This window comes from Hemitrygon akajei, chromosome 5 (genome assembly GCF_048418815.1).
Source record: "Hemitrygon akajei chromosome 5, sHemAka1.3, whole genome shotgun sequence".
NCBI lineage: Eukaryota > Metazoa > Chordata > Chondrichthyes > Myliobatiformes > Dasyatidae > Hemitrygon > Hemitrygon akajei.
This window is the reverse complement of record NC_133128.1, coordinates 183503563-183522790: the sequence shown is the minus strand read 5'-3', so window position 1 is coordinate 183522790 and position 19228 is coordinate 183503563. Positions and strand designations below refer to the sequence as shown.

The 19228-nt window shown below is 40.1% G+C and overlaps 1 protein-coding gene across 4 annotated transcripts in view; it reads left to right on the top strand.

Moving 5' to 3' along the window:
* The window catches only part of LOC140728545 (voltage-gated inwardly rectifying potassium channel KCNH7-like), a 523000-nt gene extending 505043 nt beyond the window's left edge, over nucleotides 1-17957 (top strand). For 3 of the 4 annotated variants that reach the window (XM_073047421.1, XM_073047422.1, XM_073047419.1), the window contains 5 exons: nucleotides 2924-3023; nucleotides 5501-5764; nucleotides 12726-12897; nucleotides 15335-15518; nucleotides 17414-17957. In XM_073047421.1, the coding sequence (XP_072903522.1) occupies nucleotides 2924-3023; nucleotides 5501-5764; nucleotides 12726-12897; nucleotides 15335-15518; nucleotides 17414-17704 (1011 nt within the window). In that variant the 3' untranslated portion in view covers nucleotides 17705-17957. The remainder of the gene's footprint in view (nucleotides 1-2923; nucleotides 3024-5500; nucleotides 5765-12725; nucleotides 12898-15334; nucleotides 15519-17413) is intronic. The other variant, XM_073047420.1, reaches the window with a different exon arrangement.
* The last annotated feature ends 1271 nt before the right edge of the window (nucleotides 17958-19228 follow it).

Sequence of the window (19228 nt, the reverse complement as noted above, 5' to 3'; positions counted from 1 at the left end):
ACCTTTGTATCATCAGCAAACATACTAACCCATCCCTCCACTTCCTCATCCAGGTCATTTATAAAAATCATGAAGAGTAAGGATCCCAGAACAGATCCCTAAGGCACTCCACTGGTCACCGACCTCCATGCAGAATATGACCTGTCTACAACCACTCTTTGCCTTCTGTGGGCAAGCCAGTTCTGGATCCACAAAGCAATGTCCCCTTGGATCCCATGCCTCCCTACTTTCTCAATAAGCCTTGCATGGGGTACCTTATCAAATGCCTTGCTGAAATCTATATACACTACTTCTACTGTTCTTCCTTCATCAGTGTGTTTATTCACATCCTCAAAAAATTCAGTCAGGCTGGTAAGCCATGCTGACTATTCCTAACCATATTATATCTCTCCATATGTTCATAAACCCTGCCTCTCAGGATCTTCTCCATCAACTTACCAACCACTGTAGTAAGACTCACTGGTCTATAATTTCCTGGTCTATCTCTACTCCCTTTCTTGAATAATTGAGCTACATCCGCAACCCTCCAATCCTCTGGAACCTCTCCTGTTCCCACTGATGATGCAAAAATCATTGCTAGAGGCTCAGCAATCTCCTACCTTGACTCCCACAGTAGCTTGGGGTACAATTCCTTCAGTCCCAGTGACTTATCCAACTTGATACTTTCCAAAAGCTCTAGCACGTCCTTTTTCTTAATAACTACATCCTCAAGGATTTCAGTCCACTGTAAGTCATGCTTAAGAAAGGACAGTAAGCATCTGTGGAGGCCCAATCATTGAGGGTGTTTAAGGAGGAGATTGATAGGTATCTAATTAGTCAGGGTATCAAGGGATATGCGGAAAAGGCCGGAAATTGGAACTAGATGGAAGAATAGTTTAGCTCATGGTGGAATGGCAGAGTAGACTCGATGGGCCAAATGGCCTACTTCTGCTCCTTTCTCTTGTGATCTTGTGATCTCCTGCCCTCTCCAATAGGTGTCAAAAATTTGAAGAAGAACATAGTAGGTCTTCATGTGACTTGGCCAATATTTATCCTGCAATCAATGCCAAAAGAAAATTGTTTCTCCAAACTCACGTTTCTGTTAGTGCTGTCTTCATACAAGCTGTCATGTTTTCAACAAACAAGACTGCCTACAATTCAAGTGTTCTACATGACTATAAATTTATTTTGGAAAGTCCCAAAATTGTTAAAGCAGTTGTATTAATGATTAGTGCCTTAATTCCAGATTTTGTTCCATTTTTTCTTTCACAGTCAAGACAGGCTCAGTTGAGACAATGTCCAATGCTCACCTAGCAGTGCCCTTTCATTGCAGGAAGTTCTCTGAAATAAGGAGAAATCACATCAGGGTCCACCAGCTTTTCCATGAATTAGTAAATACTTCAGTTACACCCTATTGAAGCTATTTTGCAATGGGTCCTGAGAGAAAGTGTATGCCTGGATGTGGGAGAGCGGGGATGAAAAATTGCGGTGGAGAAATGATAATATACTAAGTTGTTGCAAAATATAGCTGTCTTACAAAATGGGGCAGAAGATGTATTATCAGAAGCATTAAAAAGTGGAGATTCAGCTGCAAAATTTAACAATGGCATCAGTCATTTGGGTGATTAGTGTTATGCATTGCCGTTTTGCAATATGATGGTAATAGATGAGAAACAGACAGTGTCTGCAAGTTTTGTGATATGCATTCATGCTGGGCAGAAGTGGTCACTATGTGAAGGTGTATGCTGTATGAGAATATTACATAAATGCTGATTGATTGAGACTACTTTTAATAGAAGACGAGGGTGTGCTAAATTGAGCTGAGAATTCCAGTTGATGTACCAAGGCACTTGAAGCTTCATTCACCTTTCATGTTTGCCTTCACTGTTTATTTTTTCCATTCATGTGAAGTCCATTAAACTTCTTGTGGTACTGCATCGTGGTCCTTGGGCTTCCCCTGGTGATCTTGTGGATTTTCTATCTCAGTTCCTCCTGAGTATATGTCTGGAAGTCCTGGTGTGTCACTGGAATTCTAAAAGTTTTTGCTACTTTCCATCTGATCTACTAAAACCTACAATGCAGGCATTGAAAACTTTTAAGCCTGTTCTCTTTCATATCTTGCTATTCATCCATACTTAGTAACTCAGATCAAATTTTAGAACAATTGCTAGCAAGTGGTGCAACCACTTTGCATTTCTGCATTTAACTGAATCAGATTTTCCAACATGTTAGCTTCCCAACCGGGTGTCTAAGGACCCCTCAGTTAATGGAATGGTTGCATGGCATAGAAAGGTTGGGAACTCACAACCTAATGATAATTTAAATTAAATTGTGTTAAATGTAAAGTTGGCTAGAAATTCAGAGCAGGTTGTTACCAATGAGTGCGCTACGCAGTAATTAGCAGGTTTAAGTTTCCTAGCACATATTCTGCATAATTTTTTGATTGTAGTTCAAATAAGCATTGGGAGAATATTTCTCAAGAGACCAAGCCAATGGTCTATGTTAAATTCAATCAAATGGATCAACTTAATATCAGAGAATGTATACAGTATACAACCCAAAATTCTTACTCTTCACAGACATCCCCAAAGCAAGAAACCCCATAGAATGAACGACAGAAACTTCAGAGCACCAAAGCCCCCTTCTCCTCCCACTTACCCCTCCCATCATACAAGCAGCAGCAGAAGCAACAACCCTCCCCCTCCCCTCCACTTGCACCAGCAGAAGCACCATACCCACCCCCCCCCACCCCACACCATGCAAGCTGTGGCATGGAGACCTTGCAAAGAGACTTTAATCAAGAGTCCATCATAACTATCAAAGCATCAGCATTTCCCCTTGTGAGCTTCTTGATGCTCTTGGGCAAGTGAGGAGTGAAATAGATTCTCATCATTTACAATGAATGCTGTTGTTTGAAGTTACTACTATTTTGTCTGTTATCTAGGCAGATATTCTACTCAAAGCAGAATCAAGCAATGAGTCAGATGAGGATGTTCCCAGAACCAGAAGAAGAAAACTTTCCTTTAAAAAGAGAACCAATGGAGGTAATTCATCTCATGTTTCCTGTTTTCTGTTAAACACTGAATTTACAAAAATGTTACAATTGAAATATTTAGCTTTTGGATCAATCTTTTTTATTTGAAATTTTTAGCTCAAACTAGAGTTCTGTTCTCATTATCACTTCAAATTAAGCTCAGGGGCTCACCGGGTTTCAAATAACCTGACTTTATGTACATTCTCCCATACATTACTAAAGCATTTTCAAGCAATTTATAATAATGAAAATAACAAAATTGTTTTATGGTTTTCAATAATGACTGGATACAATATACAGAATATTCCATTATTTTAATTTTGGTTAACATTATAGTAATGATTCAATGATATGAAAGCATTATAAGAAATATATGTAGAGCAATACAGTATAGGTGTCTACATTAAGACCATAAGACCATAAAATATAGGAGCAGAATTAGGCCTTTTGCCCCATCAAGTCTGCTCTGCCATTTCATCATGGCTGATTAAATTTTCCTCTCACTCCAATCTCGTGTCGTCTCCCCGTATCCCTTCATGCCCTGACTAATCAGAATCTATCAACCACTGCCTTAAGTATACCCAATGACTTGGTCTCCACAGTCACCTGTGGCAATGAATTCCACAGATTCACCACTCTCTGGCTAAAAAACTCCTCCTCATCTCCGTTCTAAAAGGACGCCCCTCTATTGTGAGGCTGGGTCCTCTGGTCTTAGGCTCTCCCACCATAGATCTTGTGGTTCTGGAGACGGGCAGACCAAAAGGTCAGTGTCTCGGCAGGAAATCGGTGTGTCCTGGGAGATGGAAGATCTCTGACTGTGTGCCCAGAGACCCGAGATCTTCGGGCACAGAGCTCGGAAGAAGTGACACAACAGACTTTTAACATCATATCTCACTGTGAAATGGAGACACCTCTTTCTCCTTTATTAGAGAGAGAGAGAGAGAGAGAGAGCCTGTGGTGTGTCGAATACCAGGTGAACGAGTAGTCTTTGGGGTACTGCAAGTCTGTGTCTTTGCTGTTGCTTTGCTGCACGCTTGAGTGCTCAGTGGTGGGTGCCGATGTGTTTTTTTCTGGTGGGGAGGGGGATTGTTGCTTTGCTGCTGCTTATACATAGGAGGGGAGCTGGGTGGGCTTTGGGGTTCTAACATTTAACATTCATTCTTTGGGGGCACTCCTCTGTTTTGTGGATGGTTGCGAAGAAAATGCATTTCAGGATGAATATTGTATACATTTCTCTGACATTAAATGTACCTTTGAAACCTTTGAAACAGGAAACATCCTCGCTACATCCACTCTATTCAAGACTTTCACCATTCAATAGTTTTCAATGAGGTTACCCCGCATTCTTAATTCTAGTGAATATCATGCCTAGAGCCATCAAACGCTCTTCATATGACAAGCTTTTCAATCCCAAAATCATTTTCATGAGCCTCCTTTGAACACTCTCCAACGTCAGATAAAGGGCACAACATTTCTCACAATACTCCAGGTCAGGCCTCACCTGTGCTTTATAAAGCCTCAGCATTACATCCTTGCTTTTATATTTTAGTCCTCTCGAAATGAAGGCTAATATCGCATTTGTCTTCCTCAATATCCAAATAAGGAGATATTTATGACTTACAGAGAAATAGGCCAATGGAAAGTTCCTGAAAATGGAACCATTACACAATTTGGAAATTACCTATAATTAGAAGGTATGATTGTATTGAAATTGCAGCTGGAACTTGAACTCGGTGTATGATATTTTGGCTAAGTTTGAAGCATTGATATGAATTACTGAGTTATTTATTAATTCCTTTTGGGGATGAAGGATTGTCCTTTCAGGAGAGATTGCATTTAAACTCTCTACAGCTAAGAAAAATGAGAGATGATCCCAATGAAATGTACAAATTTATTGTGGGGTTTGACAAGGTAGATGCAAAGATAATGTTTTCCCTGTCTGTAGTGTCTAGTACCTGGAATCTCAGTCTCAAAAAAAATCAGGGCTGCCATTGGAGACTGAGATGATGGAGTCAGCCTCAAAATAGAGGGGTTTCCTTTTAGAACAGAGATGAGGAGTAATTTCTTTAGCCAGATTATGGTGAATCTGTGGAATTTGTTGCCACATACAGCTGTGGAAGCCGATCATTGGGAATATTTAAAGCAGAGGTTGATAGATTCTTGATTAGGCAGGGCATGAAGGAATATGGGGAAAAGGCGGGCGATTGGGGCTGAGAGGAAAAATGGATCAGCCATAATGAAAAGGCAGAGCAGACTTGATGGGCCAAATGGCCTAATTCTGCTCCTATATCTTATGGTCTTATGATATGAGGGGCTGAATGGATTCTATTTCATGTTTTTATGCAAGCCACAGTACATCATACATCAACCACACCAATTAAAGAAAATCATTAAAACATTAATAATAAAGAGCTAATCCATTTTCTAGTCTGTGGGTTTCTTAAAATAACAATTTCTTACTTCATTTAATAATATTTTCTATCACAGAAGATGATGAAGAAGAATATGGGAAGCAGGGAGCATCTCAAAACATCCCAAAATGCGACCAGCAACATTATTATAAAAAAAGGGATTTAGAAGAAAAACCAAGTACTTCATCTTCCCTTTCTACCTCTGTGGACGAGGAGAAAAAGCCACTATGTTCTGGCATATTGGACTACCCTGCTGAGATAGAAGTGAACTGCAGACTGGGGTTTGCACAAGGATCCGAAATTCAAAGCAGAAAAGCTGAAAGAAGAACTAAGATGCCAGGTGAGATACCAGAACAAAATCTAGTATAGTAAATACATTAAAGAATGGTAGATCACATTTTATTGCGTGGGGCGGCATGGTAATGTAGTGGTTAGCAAACGGCTTTACAGTATCGGTGATCGGGGTTCAATTCCCATTGCTTCCTGTAAAGAATTTGTATGTTCTCCCCATGACCACGTAGGTCTCCCCTGACAGTCCGAAGGTGTTCCAGTGGGTAGGTTAATTAGTCATTGTAAATTTTCCAGTGATTAGGTTAGGATTAAGATGGGGAATTGATAGATGGTGTGGTTTGAAGGTCTGGAAGGGCGTATTCCACACTGAATGTAAAAAAAATAATATTACAGTAATACAAGAATTGTTAACTATGTGATTAAAATATCACTGACAAATAAACAACTGATTTAAGGAAATAAATAAATGGTACATCTATCTGAATCTCCTGAACACAGCAATAATTGAGTTTTAAATAGCTCTGAGCCTGGGTCCAATTATTTGTGATCCAGATATATCAGCTTTTTTGCAGTAACTAATTTGACGTTGCAGCCAGAGTGAACTGAATGGTAGAAATAGTGAACTTCATGTTCTCATGCTCCAGGAAACAACATCACAGTGCAGGTCATTTGCCTGGCATTCTTTGGAAGGGAAAGCTATACCTAGCTAAGAGTATAGGTCCTTTTGAGACGCAGCCAAAGTTCTGCCAGTGGACACAGCGTCCTCTGGGAGTTAAAAAAAATTAGACCAATTGTCTAATCACAATCAAGAGAAAATCTGCAGATGCTGGAAATCCAAGCAACACACACCAAAAGCTGGAGAAACTCAGAAGGCCAGGCAGCTTCTAAGGAAAAGAGTATAGTCAGTGCTTCTGTCCGAGACCCTTCATCAAGCCTCATGTCCTGATGAAGGATATTGGCCTGAATTGTTGATTGTACTCTTTTCCATGGATGCTGCCTGGCCTGCTGAGTTCCTCCAACATTTTGTGTGTGTTGCTCAGACCAATTGTCATGCAGCCCAATTAATTCCTATGTTTTATTACTTCCCAATGTCATTGAACATTGGCTCACATCGAAGATTCTAACTTCCAAGCTACATTTAATTTATGAACAGCTGCATAAGGGGCAATGGAAACCATGCATTTTTAAAGTTCTAAACTGCAAATCTCCATCCATGGAGATAAGGGGATGGGCAACATTTCAGGTTGAAACTGTGCATCGTGGTTATGAGTGTAGAGTAAAGTTAACCAGTATTTAGAATTAAGGCAGAGTGTGGTAGGTGCAGCCAGACGAAGCATGAATGAATGGGCAGATGAAGCCAAGTTTGGGAGGAGAGGGGAGTATTGGGATAAAAGCTGGTAAGTGGCATTTGAACTAGATAAGGCAGGGATAATGGGTAGATGGAAACAGGTGGGAGAAAGGGAAGAGAGAGAGAGAGAGAGAAGGGGGGAAGAGATAGTTAAAAAATTAAACTCTCTTCCACATTCCCCCTCCCATAGCTGGTTCTACCTGACCCTATACTTTACTTATCTGGTTTCACTTATCAACTGGCATCCCCTGTTCTACCTCTTCCTCTCTTCAAAGCAAGTTTATTGTCAAAGTATATAATGTCACCAAATTCTTCCCCAAGATTCATTTTCTTGTAGGCATTCACAATAAAAGAAATACAATAGAATCAATGAAAACAAAGCACACAAAGACTGACAAACAACCAATGTGCAAACAAAGACAGTATCTTCTTTCTCTGCTCTTCATCATGATGTAGTGTTTCAATGTGAAATGTTGATCAGGTCTTGTCCCACACAATGGGTTAGTTAACTTATTGACTTCTTCCAGCAGTTTATTTCCTGGTTCTTATTTCAGCATCTGCAGTCTCTTATAATTCTAGATATATGATTGGTATTAGAGCCATAGATCATACAAACCAAGATGCCTTCCGGAGCTAGTCCAATTTGCCTGTGTTTGGCCCTCTATCTCTCTAAACCTTTCCTATACATGCACCCATCCAGATGTCATTTAAATGGTGTAAATGCACTCTCCTCTATCATTTCTCTAACAGCTTGTTCCACACATCCAGTAGACTGTCTATGAAAAGCTTGCCCCTCAAATCTCTTTTAAATCTTTCTCCTCTCACCTTAAAGTTATTTCTTCAAGTTTTAGATTCACCTATCTTGAGAGAAAGAATGTGTCCCCGCATCTGATCTTTATATATTTTATACTTCTAATAAGGTCACCCCGAGAAATAATTCTCCATTACCATACTCTGCCTTCTACAACCAAGCCAATTTTGTATTCAGTTAGCTAGCTCACCCTTGATTCCATGGGAACTAACCTTCCCTTTACTGCCCATTATGCTGCTGGAGGTTAGGGTAAAAATGAAGGTCCTTCACCTCTGGCAGTGTTCCAAGCTTCCTGCATTGTGTCAGTAGTGTGGTTTTCACTACTGTTAATCATGCAAGTTCCGGGTAGAGACTCTGAATACTCAACTATAGAAGGATTCTTCATTTCTGTTCCAATAGCAATTTTGTTTTACCAGCCAAGGTCATTAGCCCTGAGCTGGACCTCTGAACATGGTGGATCGCTCTTAGTCTGGCCTCTACACTTTGACCTGTTTGGATGGACGACCCTAGCATAAAGCCCAGACCCTAGCCAACATAGCTCAATGAGGCAAGCAAATCTCCTTCTGGGGTTGTGTTCCTTTTGGAGATAACTAACCTTCTGAACCATCTTATCATGCAAGACTTTGTCAAAAGCCTTGCTAAAGTCCACAGGCAATGCCATGCCCTCATCGTTCCTTTTGGTTACCTCTTCAAAAACCTCAGTCAAATTTGTGAGACATGGTGTCCCATGCACAACGTTATGCATGCTGACCATCCCTAAACAGTCCCTGTCTTTCTAACTGAAGATCTGTAGCATTTTCTGATTATTCTATTGCTGTACTTGTCATAATCTGTAGTGTGTAGTCACTACATCACTCTTTCTCCATGTGGAAAGAACATAACTAAATGCAATAAAACGCGTGTGTAACAAATGGAATATACAGACTGATCTTTTACTGTGATACGTGATACATCATTGGTGTACAGGCATTATTGCCCTTGGTAACTAGTGGAGTGCTCCAATGATCATACTTTGGCCCTCAGTTATTTACAATGTATATTAATCGCATGGAAGAGGTAACAAGGTGTAAGGTATTCAAGTTTGCCATTTTAGGAGCCTGCAACTTAATATAGTTGAGTTGAACAATGGGCCAAAACTTGGCAAATAGTGTTTAATATGGTGGTGTGTGAGACTATATCTAAAGGTAATTATCTAAATCAAGATGATTGCAGATGAGTCAACAGAAATATCTAGATTTATTTGTGTAGAAAGCATAACAAACAGGTCCCGCATATGGTTAGATAGCGTATTGGGCTTTATTGCAAGAGGGCTGGAGTTTAGAAAAAGGGAGGTATTGATACAGTTGTACAGGTGAGGCCACACCTGGAGTACCATGCATAAGACCATAAGGCCGTAAGATATAAGAGCAAAATTAGGCCATTTGGCCCATCGAGTCTGCTCCACCATTTCATCATGTTGGATCCAATTTTCCTCTCAGCCCCATTCTCCTGTCTTCCCCCCGCATCCCTTCATGCCTGACTAATCAAGGCTCTATCAAACTCTGTCTTAAATATACATAAAGGTTTGGCTTCCACAGCTGCCAGTGGCAAAAAAATTCCACAGATTCACCACTCTCTGGCTAAAGAAATTCCTCCACATCTCCTTTCTAAAAGGACGCTCCTCAATTCTGAGGCTATTTCCCCTGGTCTTAGACTCTCCCATTATAGGGAATCCTCACCACATACACGCTATCGAGGACTTTCACCATTCAATAGTTTTCAATGAGGTCACCCTTCATTCTTCTAAGTTCTAGTGAATACAGGCCCAGAACCATCAAGCTCACTTTGTAGGACAAGCCAAGCAATCCTGGAATAATTTTCATGAAACTCCTTTGGATCCTCTCCAGTGTCAACATGTCCTTTATAAGATTAGGCGTCCAAACCTCCTCACAATACTCCAAGTAAGGCCTCACCCATGCTTCATAAAGTTTCAACATTTCGTCCTTGCTTTTATATTCTAGTCCTCTTGAAATGAATGCTAACATTGCATTTGTCTTCCGCACCACAAACTTGACCTGCAAATTAACCTTTAGAGAATTCTGCACAAGGACTCCCAAGTCCATTTGCACCTCCGTTTTTTTTGTATTTTCTTTCAATTTAGAAAATAGTCAGCCCCTTCATTTATTCTACCAAAGCACGTGACGATAGACTTTCTGATGCAATATTCAATCTGCCATTTCTTTGCCCATTCTCTCAATCTGTCTACTTCCTTCTGTAGCCTCTGTACTTAAAATTACCTGCCACTCCACCTATCTTCATATCATCTGCAAACTGTGCAACAAAGCCATCAATTCCATCATCCAAATCATTGACATATAATATAAAAGGAATTAGCCCCAACACAGACCCCTGTAGAACATCACTACTCAACAGCAGCCAACCAGAAGAGGCTCCCTTTACTCCTGCTCTTTGCCTCCTGCCAATCAGCCACTGCTTTATCCATGCTAAAATCTTTCCTGTGATACCATGGGCTCATAGCTTGTTAAGCAGCCTCATGTGTGGCACCTTGTCAAAGGCCTTCTAAAAATCCAAGTACACTATCGTTGGATAGTCGGAGGCTTTTTCCCAAGGTTGAAAAGGCTAACAGGAGAGGATACAGTTTTAAGGTACTTGGAAGTAGGTACAGAGCAGATGTCAGGGGTAAGTTTTTTACGCAGAGAGTGGTGAGTGCATGAAATGGGCTGCCAGCAACCATGGATAGGCATAAGGAGTTAGAAAAATAGTACGCTATGGGTAACCCAAGGTAATTTCTAAAGTAAGTACATGTTTGGCACAGCATTGTGTGCCGAAGGACTGTATTGTGCTGTAGGTGTTCTATGTTTCTATGTTTCTACAACATCAACCGATACTCCTTTGTCTATCCTGCTTGTTATTTCTTCAAAGAATTCTAACAGATTTGTCAAGCAAGATTTTCCCTTGAGGAAACCATGCTGACTATGGCCTATTTTATCATATCCCTCCAAGTACCCTGAGACCTCATCCTTAATAATTGACTCCAACATCTTCCCAACCACTGAGGTCAGACTAAACTTCCTATAGTTTCCTTTCTTCTGCCTTTCTCCATTCTTGAAGATTGGAGTGACATTTGCAATTTCCCAGTCTTCAGAATTATTCCAGAATCTAGTGATTCTTGAAAGATCATTACTAATCCCTCACACAATCTCTTCAGCCACCTCTTTCTAAACTCCGAGGTGTATACCATCTGGTCCAGGTGGCTTATCTAATGTCAGACATTTCAGTTTCTCAAGGACCTTCTCTCTAGTAATGGTAACTTCACACACTCCATGCCCCCGACACCTGGAACTTCCACCATACTGCTAGTGTCTGCCACAGTGTAGACTGTTGCAAAATACTTATTCAGTTTGTCCGCTATTTCATTGTCCCCCGTTACCTGAACTTATTAAAAGTAGAGCCACTTCAAAAGAGAAGCACCAAGCTAATTTCTGGAATGCTCCTATCATGATTAATGAAATTAAATCAACATTCTTTGATATTTTGGAGAATAGATGATCCTGAGATATTTCAGTATGGATACTAATATGCTTCCAGTACTTACAGATAAATCCTTGAACATGCAGTTCAAAGATTCGGAGGCTAGCATTTAAAGCAGTGTTAGCTAGGTACTTCTTTTAACAGTGGGTCATGGATCTCAGAAATTCTCTACCTCAGGGGTTTGTAGAGGCTTGAACACCGGAGCATTTAAAGAGGAAGCAGGTAATTTTTTGAACAATCGGGGAACTGACAACAATGAGAAAGTGGCACAGAAGAGGAACTGACACTTGGGACAGATCAGCCATAGTGTCATAGAGCACTACAGCAGAGAAACTGGCCACTCAGCCCACCTATTCTGTGTCAACTTGTTCTTCTGTCTAGTCCTATCTACCTGCACCCAAACCAGAGCCCTCCATACTTTTCTCATCCTTATACCTATCCAAACTCTTAAATGCTACAATTGATCATATTGATCATTTTGAATGATGGGGCAGTCTTGAGGGGACATGGCTTCTTCCTCCTCTATTTTCTTACATTCTATTTCAGAACGTCAACAAATATGCCTCAAAACAGACAACTGGAAATAAAACCTTAGGTTAGCTAGAAACTACATGTACTGTATATCAGCACATCTAAGCATGAAGCATTTCCCAACATTGAAATATGTGAAGAGCTTCAGATTAGCTCTTTTTTACTTCTATGATTTTTTTTTTTGTTTTTAGTTGTAAGTGGGTGTGCGGAGGAGATATGCCTCCATTAAAGGAGGTGTAGGGAGCTCCTTCCCTTCGCTAGCCTGCAGGTCACCCTTGGTCGAGGAATACCTTAGCTCCACAATCAGGGTCATGATAATCCATGGGAGCAGTTGGTGGATGGTCGTATGAGCACTGGTGCATATCACAGGTCCTGGTTATGTGACTAATGACACCAGGCGGACAATCTCTGAAGAGTATTGATGATGGCTGGGGTCACCATCTTATAAAAGCACTGCCCAAAAGAAGGCAATGGCAAACCACTTCTGTAGAAAAATTTGCCAAGAACAATGATGTTCATGGAAAGACCATGATGGTCCATGTCAATGACACGGCACATAACAAACAAGCAATGTATGATCCTGTTCGCAACAGTAAATAATGCTGTAACTGGTTAATTTAGACTTGTGGATTTCTGCTTTGGTATGCTTTTAATTGCCAATATTAGTTGTAAGTCAAAGATATTCTGATTATTAATGATCACAATATTTTCAACTTTTACACCGCCACATTTGCTAAAGGTAAAAAGACAACTATTGAAAATAATTTTTTGTTTAATGGATTTTGTCAGATTCCAGTGAGAGACTAAAGGACTGGGAAAGTGGAAAAACAGCAGAATACCCTGATATGTCTACTCAATCAGCAAGTTCTCAAGCAGCCCAGGGTATCTCAGAGTCAGGAAGTGATTTAACCTATGGTGAAGTTGAGCACAGACTAGATTTACTTCAGGAACACCTCAGCAGGTAATGAATTCTCTCAACGCTGTCAATGCTAATAACATTTTTCCTAATTCTTATTAAAGGTGATTAATCTGAAACAGTAACTCTTTTTCTATTACTATAAATGCTTTCTGATCTGCTGAGTAATTCTAGCAATTTTTATCTTTATTTTGGATTTCCTGCATCTGTGGTTGTTCCTTACATATGAAGAATTATGATTAATTTGATAGAAGAAAGGAGGAAAAGCATTTGAAGAGATGTGGGAACAGGGTGACAAATATAATTAAGACAATTCAGAACAGGCTAGGTAGTCACATGGCCAACTAAAGCCTCAACATTACATCCTTGCTTTTATATTTATGAATGCTAACATTGCATTTGCTTTCCTTACCATCAACTCAACTAGCAGATTAATCTTTAGGGAATCCTGCACGAGGACTCCAAATCCCTTTGCCCCTTGAATTTTTGAATATTCTCTCTATTTAGAAAATTGTCTACGCTTTTATTTCTTCTACCAAAGTGCATGGCTGTACATGGACTTCATGAAATCATATCTTTAGTACTATTTCATGAAGTGTTTTCCAGATGTGGGAATTCAGCTTCTTCTAATAATTAGTCTACATCGTTAAGTAAAATTTACAAAACGTGGTTCTGTCATAGAGTTACACAGCATGGAAACAGACCCTTTGGCCTGACTAGTCCACGCCAACCACAGCATCCTTTCTGCTAGTCCCAGATGTCTGTGTTTGACTCTTAACCCGCAAAGCCCTTGCCCTCCATGTACCTACCCGTGCCCCCTAAATGTTGCAATTGTAGCTGCATTGACCACTTTCTCTGGCAGCTTAATTCAGGTGTTCACTACCTTCTGTTTAAAGAAAATATCTCTCAGGCCTCTTTTAAACATCACCCCACTTATCTTATATCTCTGCCTTCTAGTTTTTGGCTCCCCGGCCCTGGGGAAAAAGACTATGACCATCCAGCTTATTGAGCCCTTCATGATTTTATGAACTTCTATCAAGTCACCTTTCATTCTCCATATACTCCAAGGAATAAAGATCTGGCATGATCATATAACTCATGTCCTATAGTCCAGGCAGCACCCTTGTAACCTCTCCTAATTCCTTTCCAGCTTGACAATATCTTTCCTATAACAGGGTGAGAAAACTATACACAATATTGCAAGTATGGCCTCACCAATGATTTATATAACTGTAGCAAAATATCTCTACTAAAATCAATGCCTGATTGACCAAGGCCGATGTGCTGCCATTCTCCTTCAACACTGACGACTTGCTCAGCACTTTCAGCGAATTCTGCACTTGTTAGACAACACTCATCTGTGCCCTACCATTCATTGTCTACTGCCCTGGATTGAATGCATCAGCTCACACTTTAACTAATTTGAAATCCATTTGCCGTTCCTCAGCCCATCTCTCTAACTGGCTATTCCTGATTAGGCCTTAACTACAAGTGATGGGAGATCTTGTCCCTCAGAATTCTGTCCAGAAACTTCCTCACAAATGAAGTCGGGCTCACTGACCTCTAGATCCCTGGCTTGTCCTTCTAAAATTTTTGAGCAAAGGAACAACATCAGCCACCTTCCAGTTTTCTGGAACTTCAGCAGTGGATAACAAAGAAGCAAATATCTCCAAAGGTGGCTCCACAGCTTCTTCTCTGGCCTCCCATCAGGTCCAAATATGCCCTTGGACAGGCTCTGGGGACTTGTCCCTGCTTAATGCATTTCAAAGCTGCAAATACCTCCTTCCTCATGATATGCATATATTCCAAAGTTTCACTATTATTGCCCTCATTTCTTTGGTATCCATGATATCCTCATAGAGTCATAAAGAACTACAGTACAGAAACAAGCCCTTCAACCCACACAGTCCATGCCAAACTATCATTCAGCCCAGTCCTATCAACCAATACAAGGACATGTCTCATTCATGTACCTATCCAAATTCTTCTTCAAGGTTGAGATCAAACCTGCAATCACTGCTTCTGCTGGCCATTCGTTCCACCTTCTCACCACCTTCTGAGTGAAGACGATCCCCTTAGATATTTCACCTTTCACTCTTAAACTGCCAAGGAGAAATACAAATACAAGAAAGTCTGCAGTTGCTGGAAATCCAAAGAATCACACACAAAATACTGGAGGAAATCAGCAGGTCAGGCAACATCCATGGAAATGAATAAACGGTCAACGTTTTGGGGCGAGGCCCTTCTTCAGAACTGGTCCGGAAGAAGGGTCCCAGCCCAAACTGTCAACTATTTATTCATTTCCAAGGAAAAATAGACATTAAAAATCTTAGCTATCTCCTGCAGCTCCACACATAGACAGACCTGATGGCCCTTAGGAGGGCCTATTCTCTCCCTAGTCATCCTCTTATTGTTTGTTATAAATATGTGAGATTTAAAGAGAATGTTGGAATAAAATATGCAATATTTTTTTCTTTTCTAGACTGGAATCACAAATGTCTACTGACATTCATGCCATCTTGCAGTTACTGCAACGGCAGTCTATGTCAGGACCGCCTGCATACAGCATGGTAACAACCACAAGAGACTATCAGAGATCATCATCAAGAATGGTACATACAGTCCAACCTGTAACCACAAACCACAGTTTTCCCACAACTCCACAGGTAAACATCCATTACTAAAGTTCAAAGTGCAAAGTAAATTTATTATCAAAGTACATATATGTCACCATATACAACCCTGACATTTATTTTCTTGTGGGCATACTCAATAAATCTACAGAATGATAACCATAACAGAATCAATGGAAGACCGCACCAACTTGGGGGCATTCAACCAGAGTGTAGAAGACAATAAACTGTGAAAAAAACAAAAGCAGGAATAAGTAAATATCGAGAAAATGAGAAGTAGAGTCCTTGCAAGTGAGTCCATTGGTTGTAGAACATTTCAATGATGGGCAAGTGAAGTTGAGTGAATTATCCCCTTTGGTTCAAGAGCCTGATGGCTGACAGGCAGTAAGTGTTCCTGAACCTGGTGGTTTGAGATGGGAGGCTCTTGTACCTTCTTCCTGACAGCAGCAGTGAGAAAAGAGCATATCCTGAATGGTGGGTCCCTAATGCTGGATGCTGCTTTCCCTAGACAGCGCTTCATGTAGATGTGCTCAATGGTTGGGAGGGCTTTACCTGTGATGGACCGGGCCATATCCACTACTTTTTGTAGGATTTTCCATTCAACGACATTGGTGTTTCCATACCAGGCTGTGATGCAGCCAGTCAATATATTCTCCACTACATGTCGTAATTTAATACTTCCTAATATCAGTAGCAGAAACCATGCCAGAACAATGTAGTCCCAGTTAAGTTGGGAGATAGTTGGCTTACAACACCATCTACATTGAAAACTGGAATGCTGGGAAATTTTTTTTAATAGTCCCATTCATTATTCTTCTGACATAATTTTTGAATTTTAGTTTTTAATTCATACACCTGTTGTCAGAGAGTTTAGAGGATGGTGGATAAGGTGGGGGGGGGGGGGTGGAGGTAGAGAGAAGTTTTTGACAGTGGAGTTGATTAGGTCAGAGATCCCACATGAGCATCAAACCTTTGCAAGAGGCCACTACTAAAATACCGTGAGTATTTTAGATGATTTATAAGAGCACAAGAAATAAAGACGAATTAGCCCAAACAGTCTGTCATATCATTGAATCAGAACTGAACCAATCTTGGCCTCAGCTCTACTATCCTGCCTGTTACTCATCAAACATGATAGGCCTATAGACAAAATCTGTCTATCCCACCCATGAATATAATGAATCAGTTTCTGTCGCACTGTGGTGTGGAGAATTCCAAAAACTCACAATCATCACAGAGAAACAATTCCTTCTCATCTCCATTTTAAATAGGTAGCCCTTAATCTGAAGATATGCCCTTCAATTCAATCAGTCACATGAGAGAAATCTCCTCTCAAACTTCACCTCAATGATTCTCCTCAAAACCTTGCATGTTTTAATAAAAGTTGGCTCCTCTTCTCTTGAACTCCAATGGGCATGGCTCCAACTTGTTCAGCTATTTCCCGACAGGCATTCTCTAATCTACTTCCAATGTAATATAAGCATATGTATTGAAAGAAGAACAGATTAGATAATATATAAATCGATAGTTTGGGCTGTTTTAGTGGCAGATATCCTTGCAGGAAGAAGCGAGGACTATATGCGGTGTTCCAGACATGGGCTGGGATGTATACTATCTATTTGATTATATACACTGTATATTTGAGATTTTCACTCATGATTTGCATGATTTGTTTTTTTTGTGTGGTGGAGTTTTGATATTTTTATTTGAAAGGGTTCCATGGTTTTCTTTGTTTCATGGCTGTCTGTGGGAAGATGAATCTCAGGGTTGTATACTGCATACATACTTTGATAATAAATATGCTTTGAATCTTTAAACCTCACCATCACTCCAGATTGATATAACGAGCCACTACTCTACATATAAGTATTGTTGGATTGTTTACTGTGATATTCCAACTGCAGGTTTTGATTTTTTTTTTCTTTCAGAGTCCAGAGTTTTCAGATTTTGAAAAATCCAAACTAAAATCCAAAGAGTCATTGTCCAGTGGCGTACATCTCAACACAATATCAGAAGACAACTTTGCCACATTTTTGGACCAAGAACCAGAACAAATTTTACAGTCCCAAGAACAACACCAACAGCAGCAGCAGCAGCAACAGTCGCAATCCTCTTTGCATACAATGCGACACCCTTCCTTACCAGATTCCTCAGTAAGCACCATGGGACTGCTGGGTCTTCACAGGCATCTGTCAGATCCTGGTCTTCCAGGCATATAGCCAATTAGTACTCTGCATTTCAATAGTCCTGCTGCTTTGAGTGGCTGTTTTCCTATTTATGAATAGCATTGTCCATGTATGTCTCAGGGGTCTACAATGATACTGTCATATGCAAAAGCACTGTAGATTCATTTCAGCTCTGAGCCCACAATGTTAAAGTTCCTCTTTGATAATGACCTGAAAAGCTTCAATAAGAATACATTTAAAATATCGCACTGCCAGTAATCCAAGGCACCTTGAATAAATAACAAAGCCTGAAATGCATGCCATTACATTGGTTTCTGTGTTGCATGAAGTTAGTTTGAACTCAAACTAGAGATTTCATGGGTTAGGGAGGGTGGGGGAAGGGAGAATGACGTCTGCATACTTAAGTCTGACAGACAGAGGCTGCAGTTCTGGTCTGAACTAAATATTATTACTTGAAATAAACAGCTACTATAAGCACACATTGAGCTCATAGCTCTTTCAATTAAGTGGGAACTGTACATTTTGTGCTTAAAATAGCATCTAACCATTCCACTAAACCCATTAGCTTGCTTTTTCTTTTCTTTTTCCTCCAACATTGCTATTCTATGAAGGAATGGGAAAATACAATTGAATCTTCATAGTGAAGAAAATACAAGTTACATTATAGGAGTCTAGTATAATAGTGGCCTGAAAGACAGGCATACATGTGGAGTTCAGCTGTCAGTTTCTGCATAAGACTTGCTTCAGTTGTTAAAAGGTCCGTAAGTCTAAAGTGCAATAAATATTTTTGTATATCTGGTGCTTGGCTCACATGGTAGCATTCGTTTCTTTAAATATTATTTTTGAATAATCATAAAAAGTCCATGGTCACTAACAAGGCATTAATCACAGGCAGCTCAACATATCAGATTAGTTTCCAACCCAGCCATCTATCATTGATTAATCCAACAAAACAGCTTATCAATACTGATGATTAAGAAATTGATATTTTTGCATATCAGTGTTCCTGATTTTTTTTTTTAAAAGGCTCTGCTGACTTGGGTTGACTTTATATTTATGATATTTATGCCATCATCTCATAATTGATTTAAGATATCAGAATTACTTAAGTCAGGTTAAATGACGTCTTGAAATATTTATTCTGCACAGGTCAAACATGTCAACACCACAATTTTCTTCATTGTTTTTAGTATCATAATCAATGGGTATAGTTCAGACCATGAGGTAACATTGTTCAATCAATGTAACTTTTCTACGTTTTCTGTGGTGGGCAAGTCCTATACCAGAGTCTTGTATCAGAGTAGAGACACCTTTTAGAACAGAGACGAAAAGAGATTTCTTTACCCAGAGAGTGGTGAATCTGTGGAATTCATTGCTATAGGCAGCTGTGGAGGACAAGTCTTTATGTACATTTAAGGCAGAGGTTGATAGATTCTTGATTGGTCAGGGCATGAAGGGGTATATGGTAAGGCAAGAGATTGAGGCTGAGAGGGAAAATAGATCAGCCATGATGAACTGTCAGAGCAGATTCGATGGGCCAAATGCCATAATTCTGCT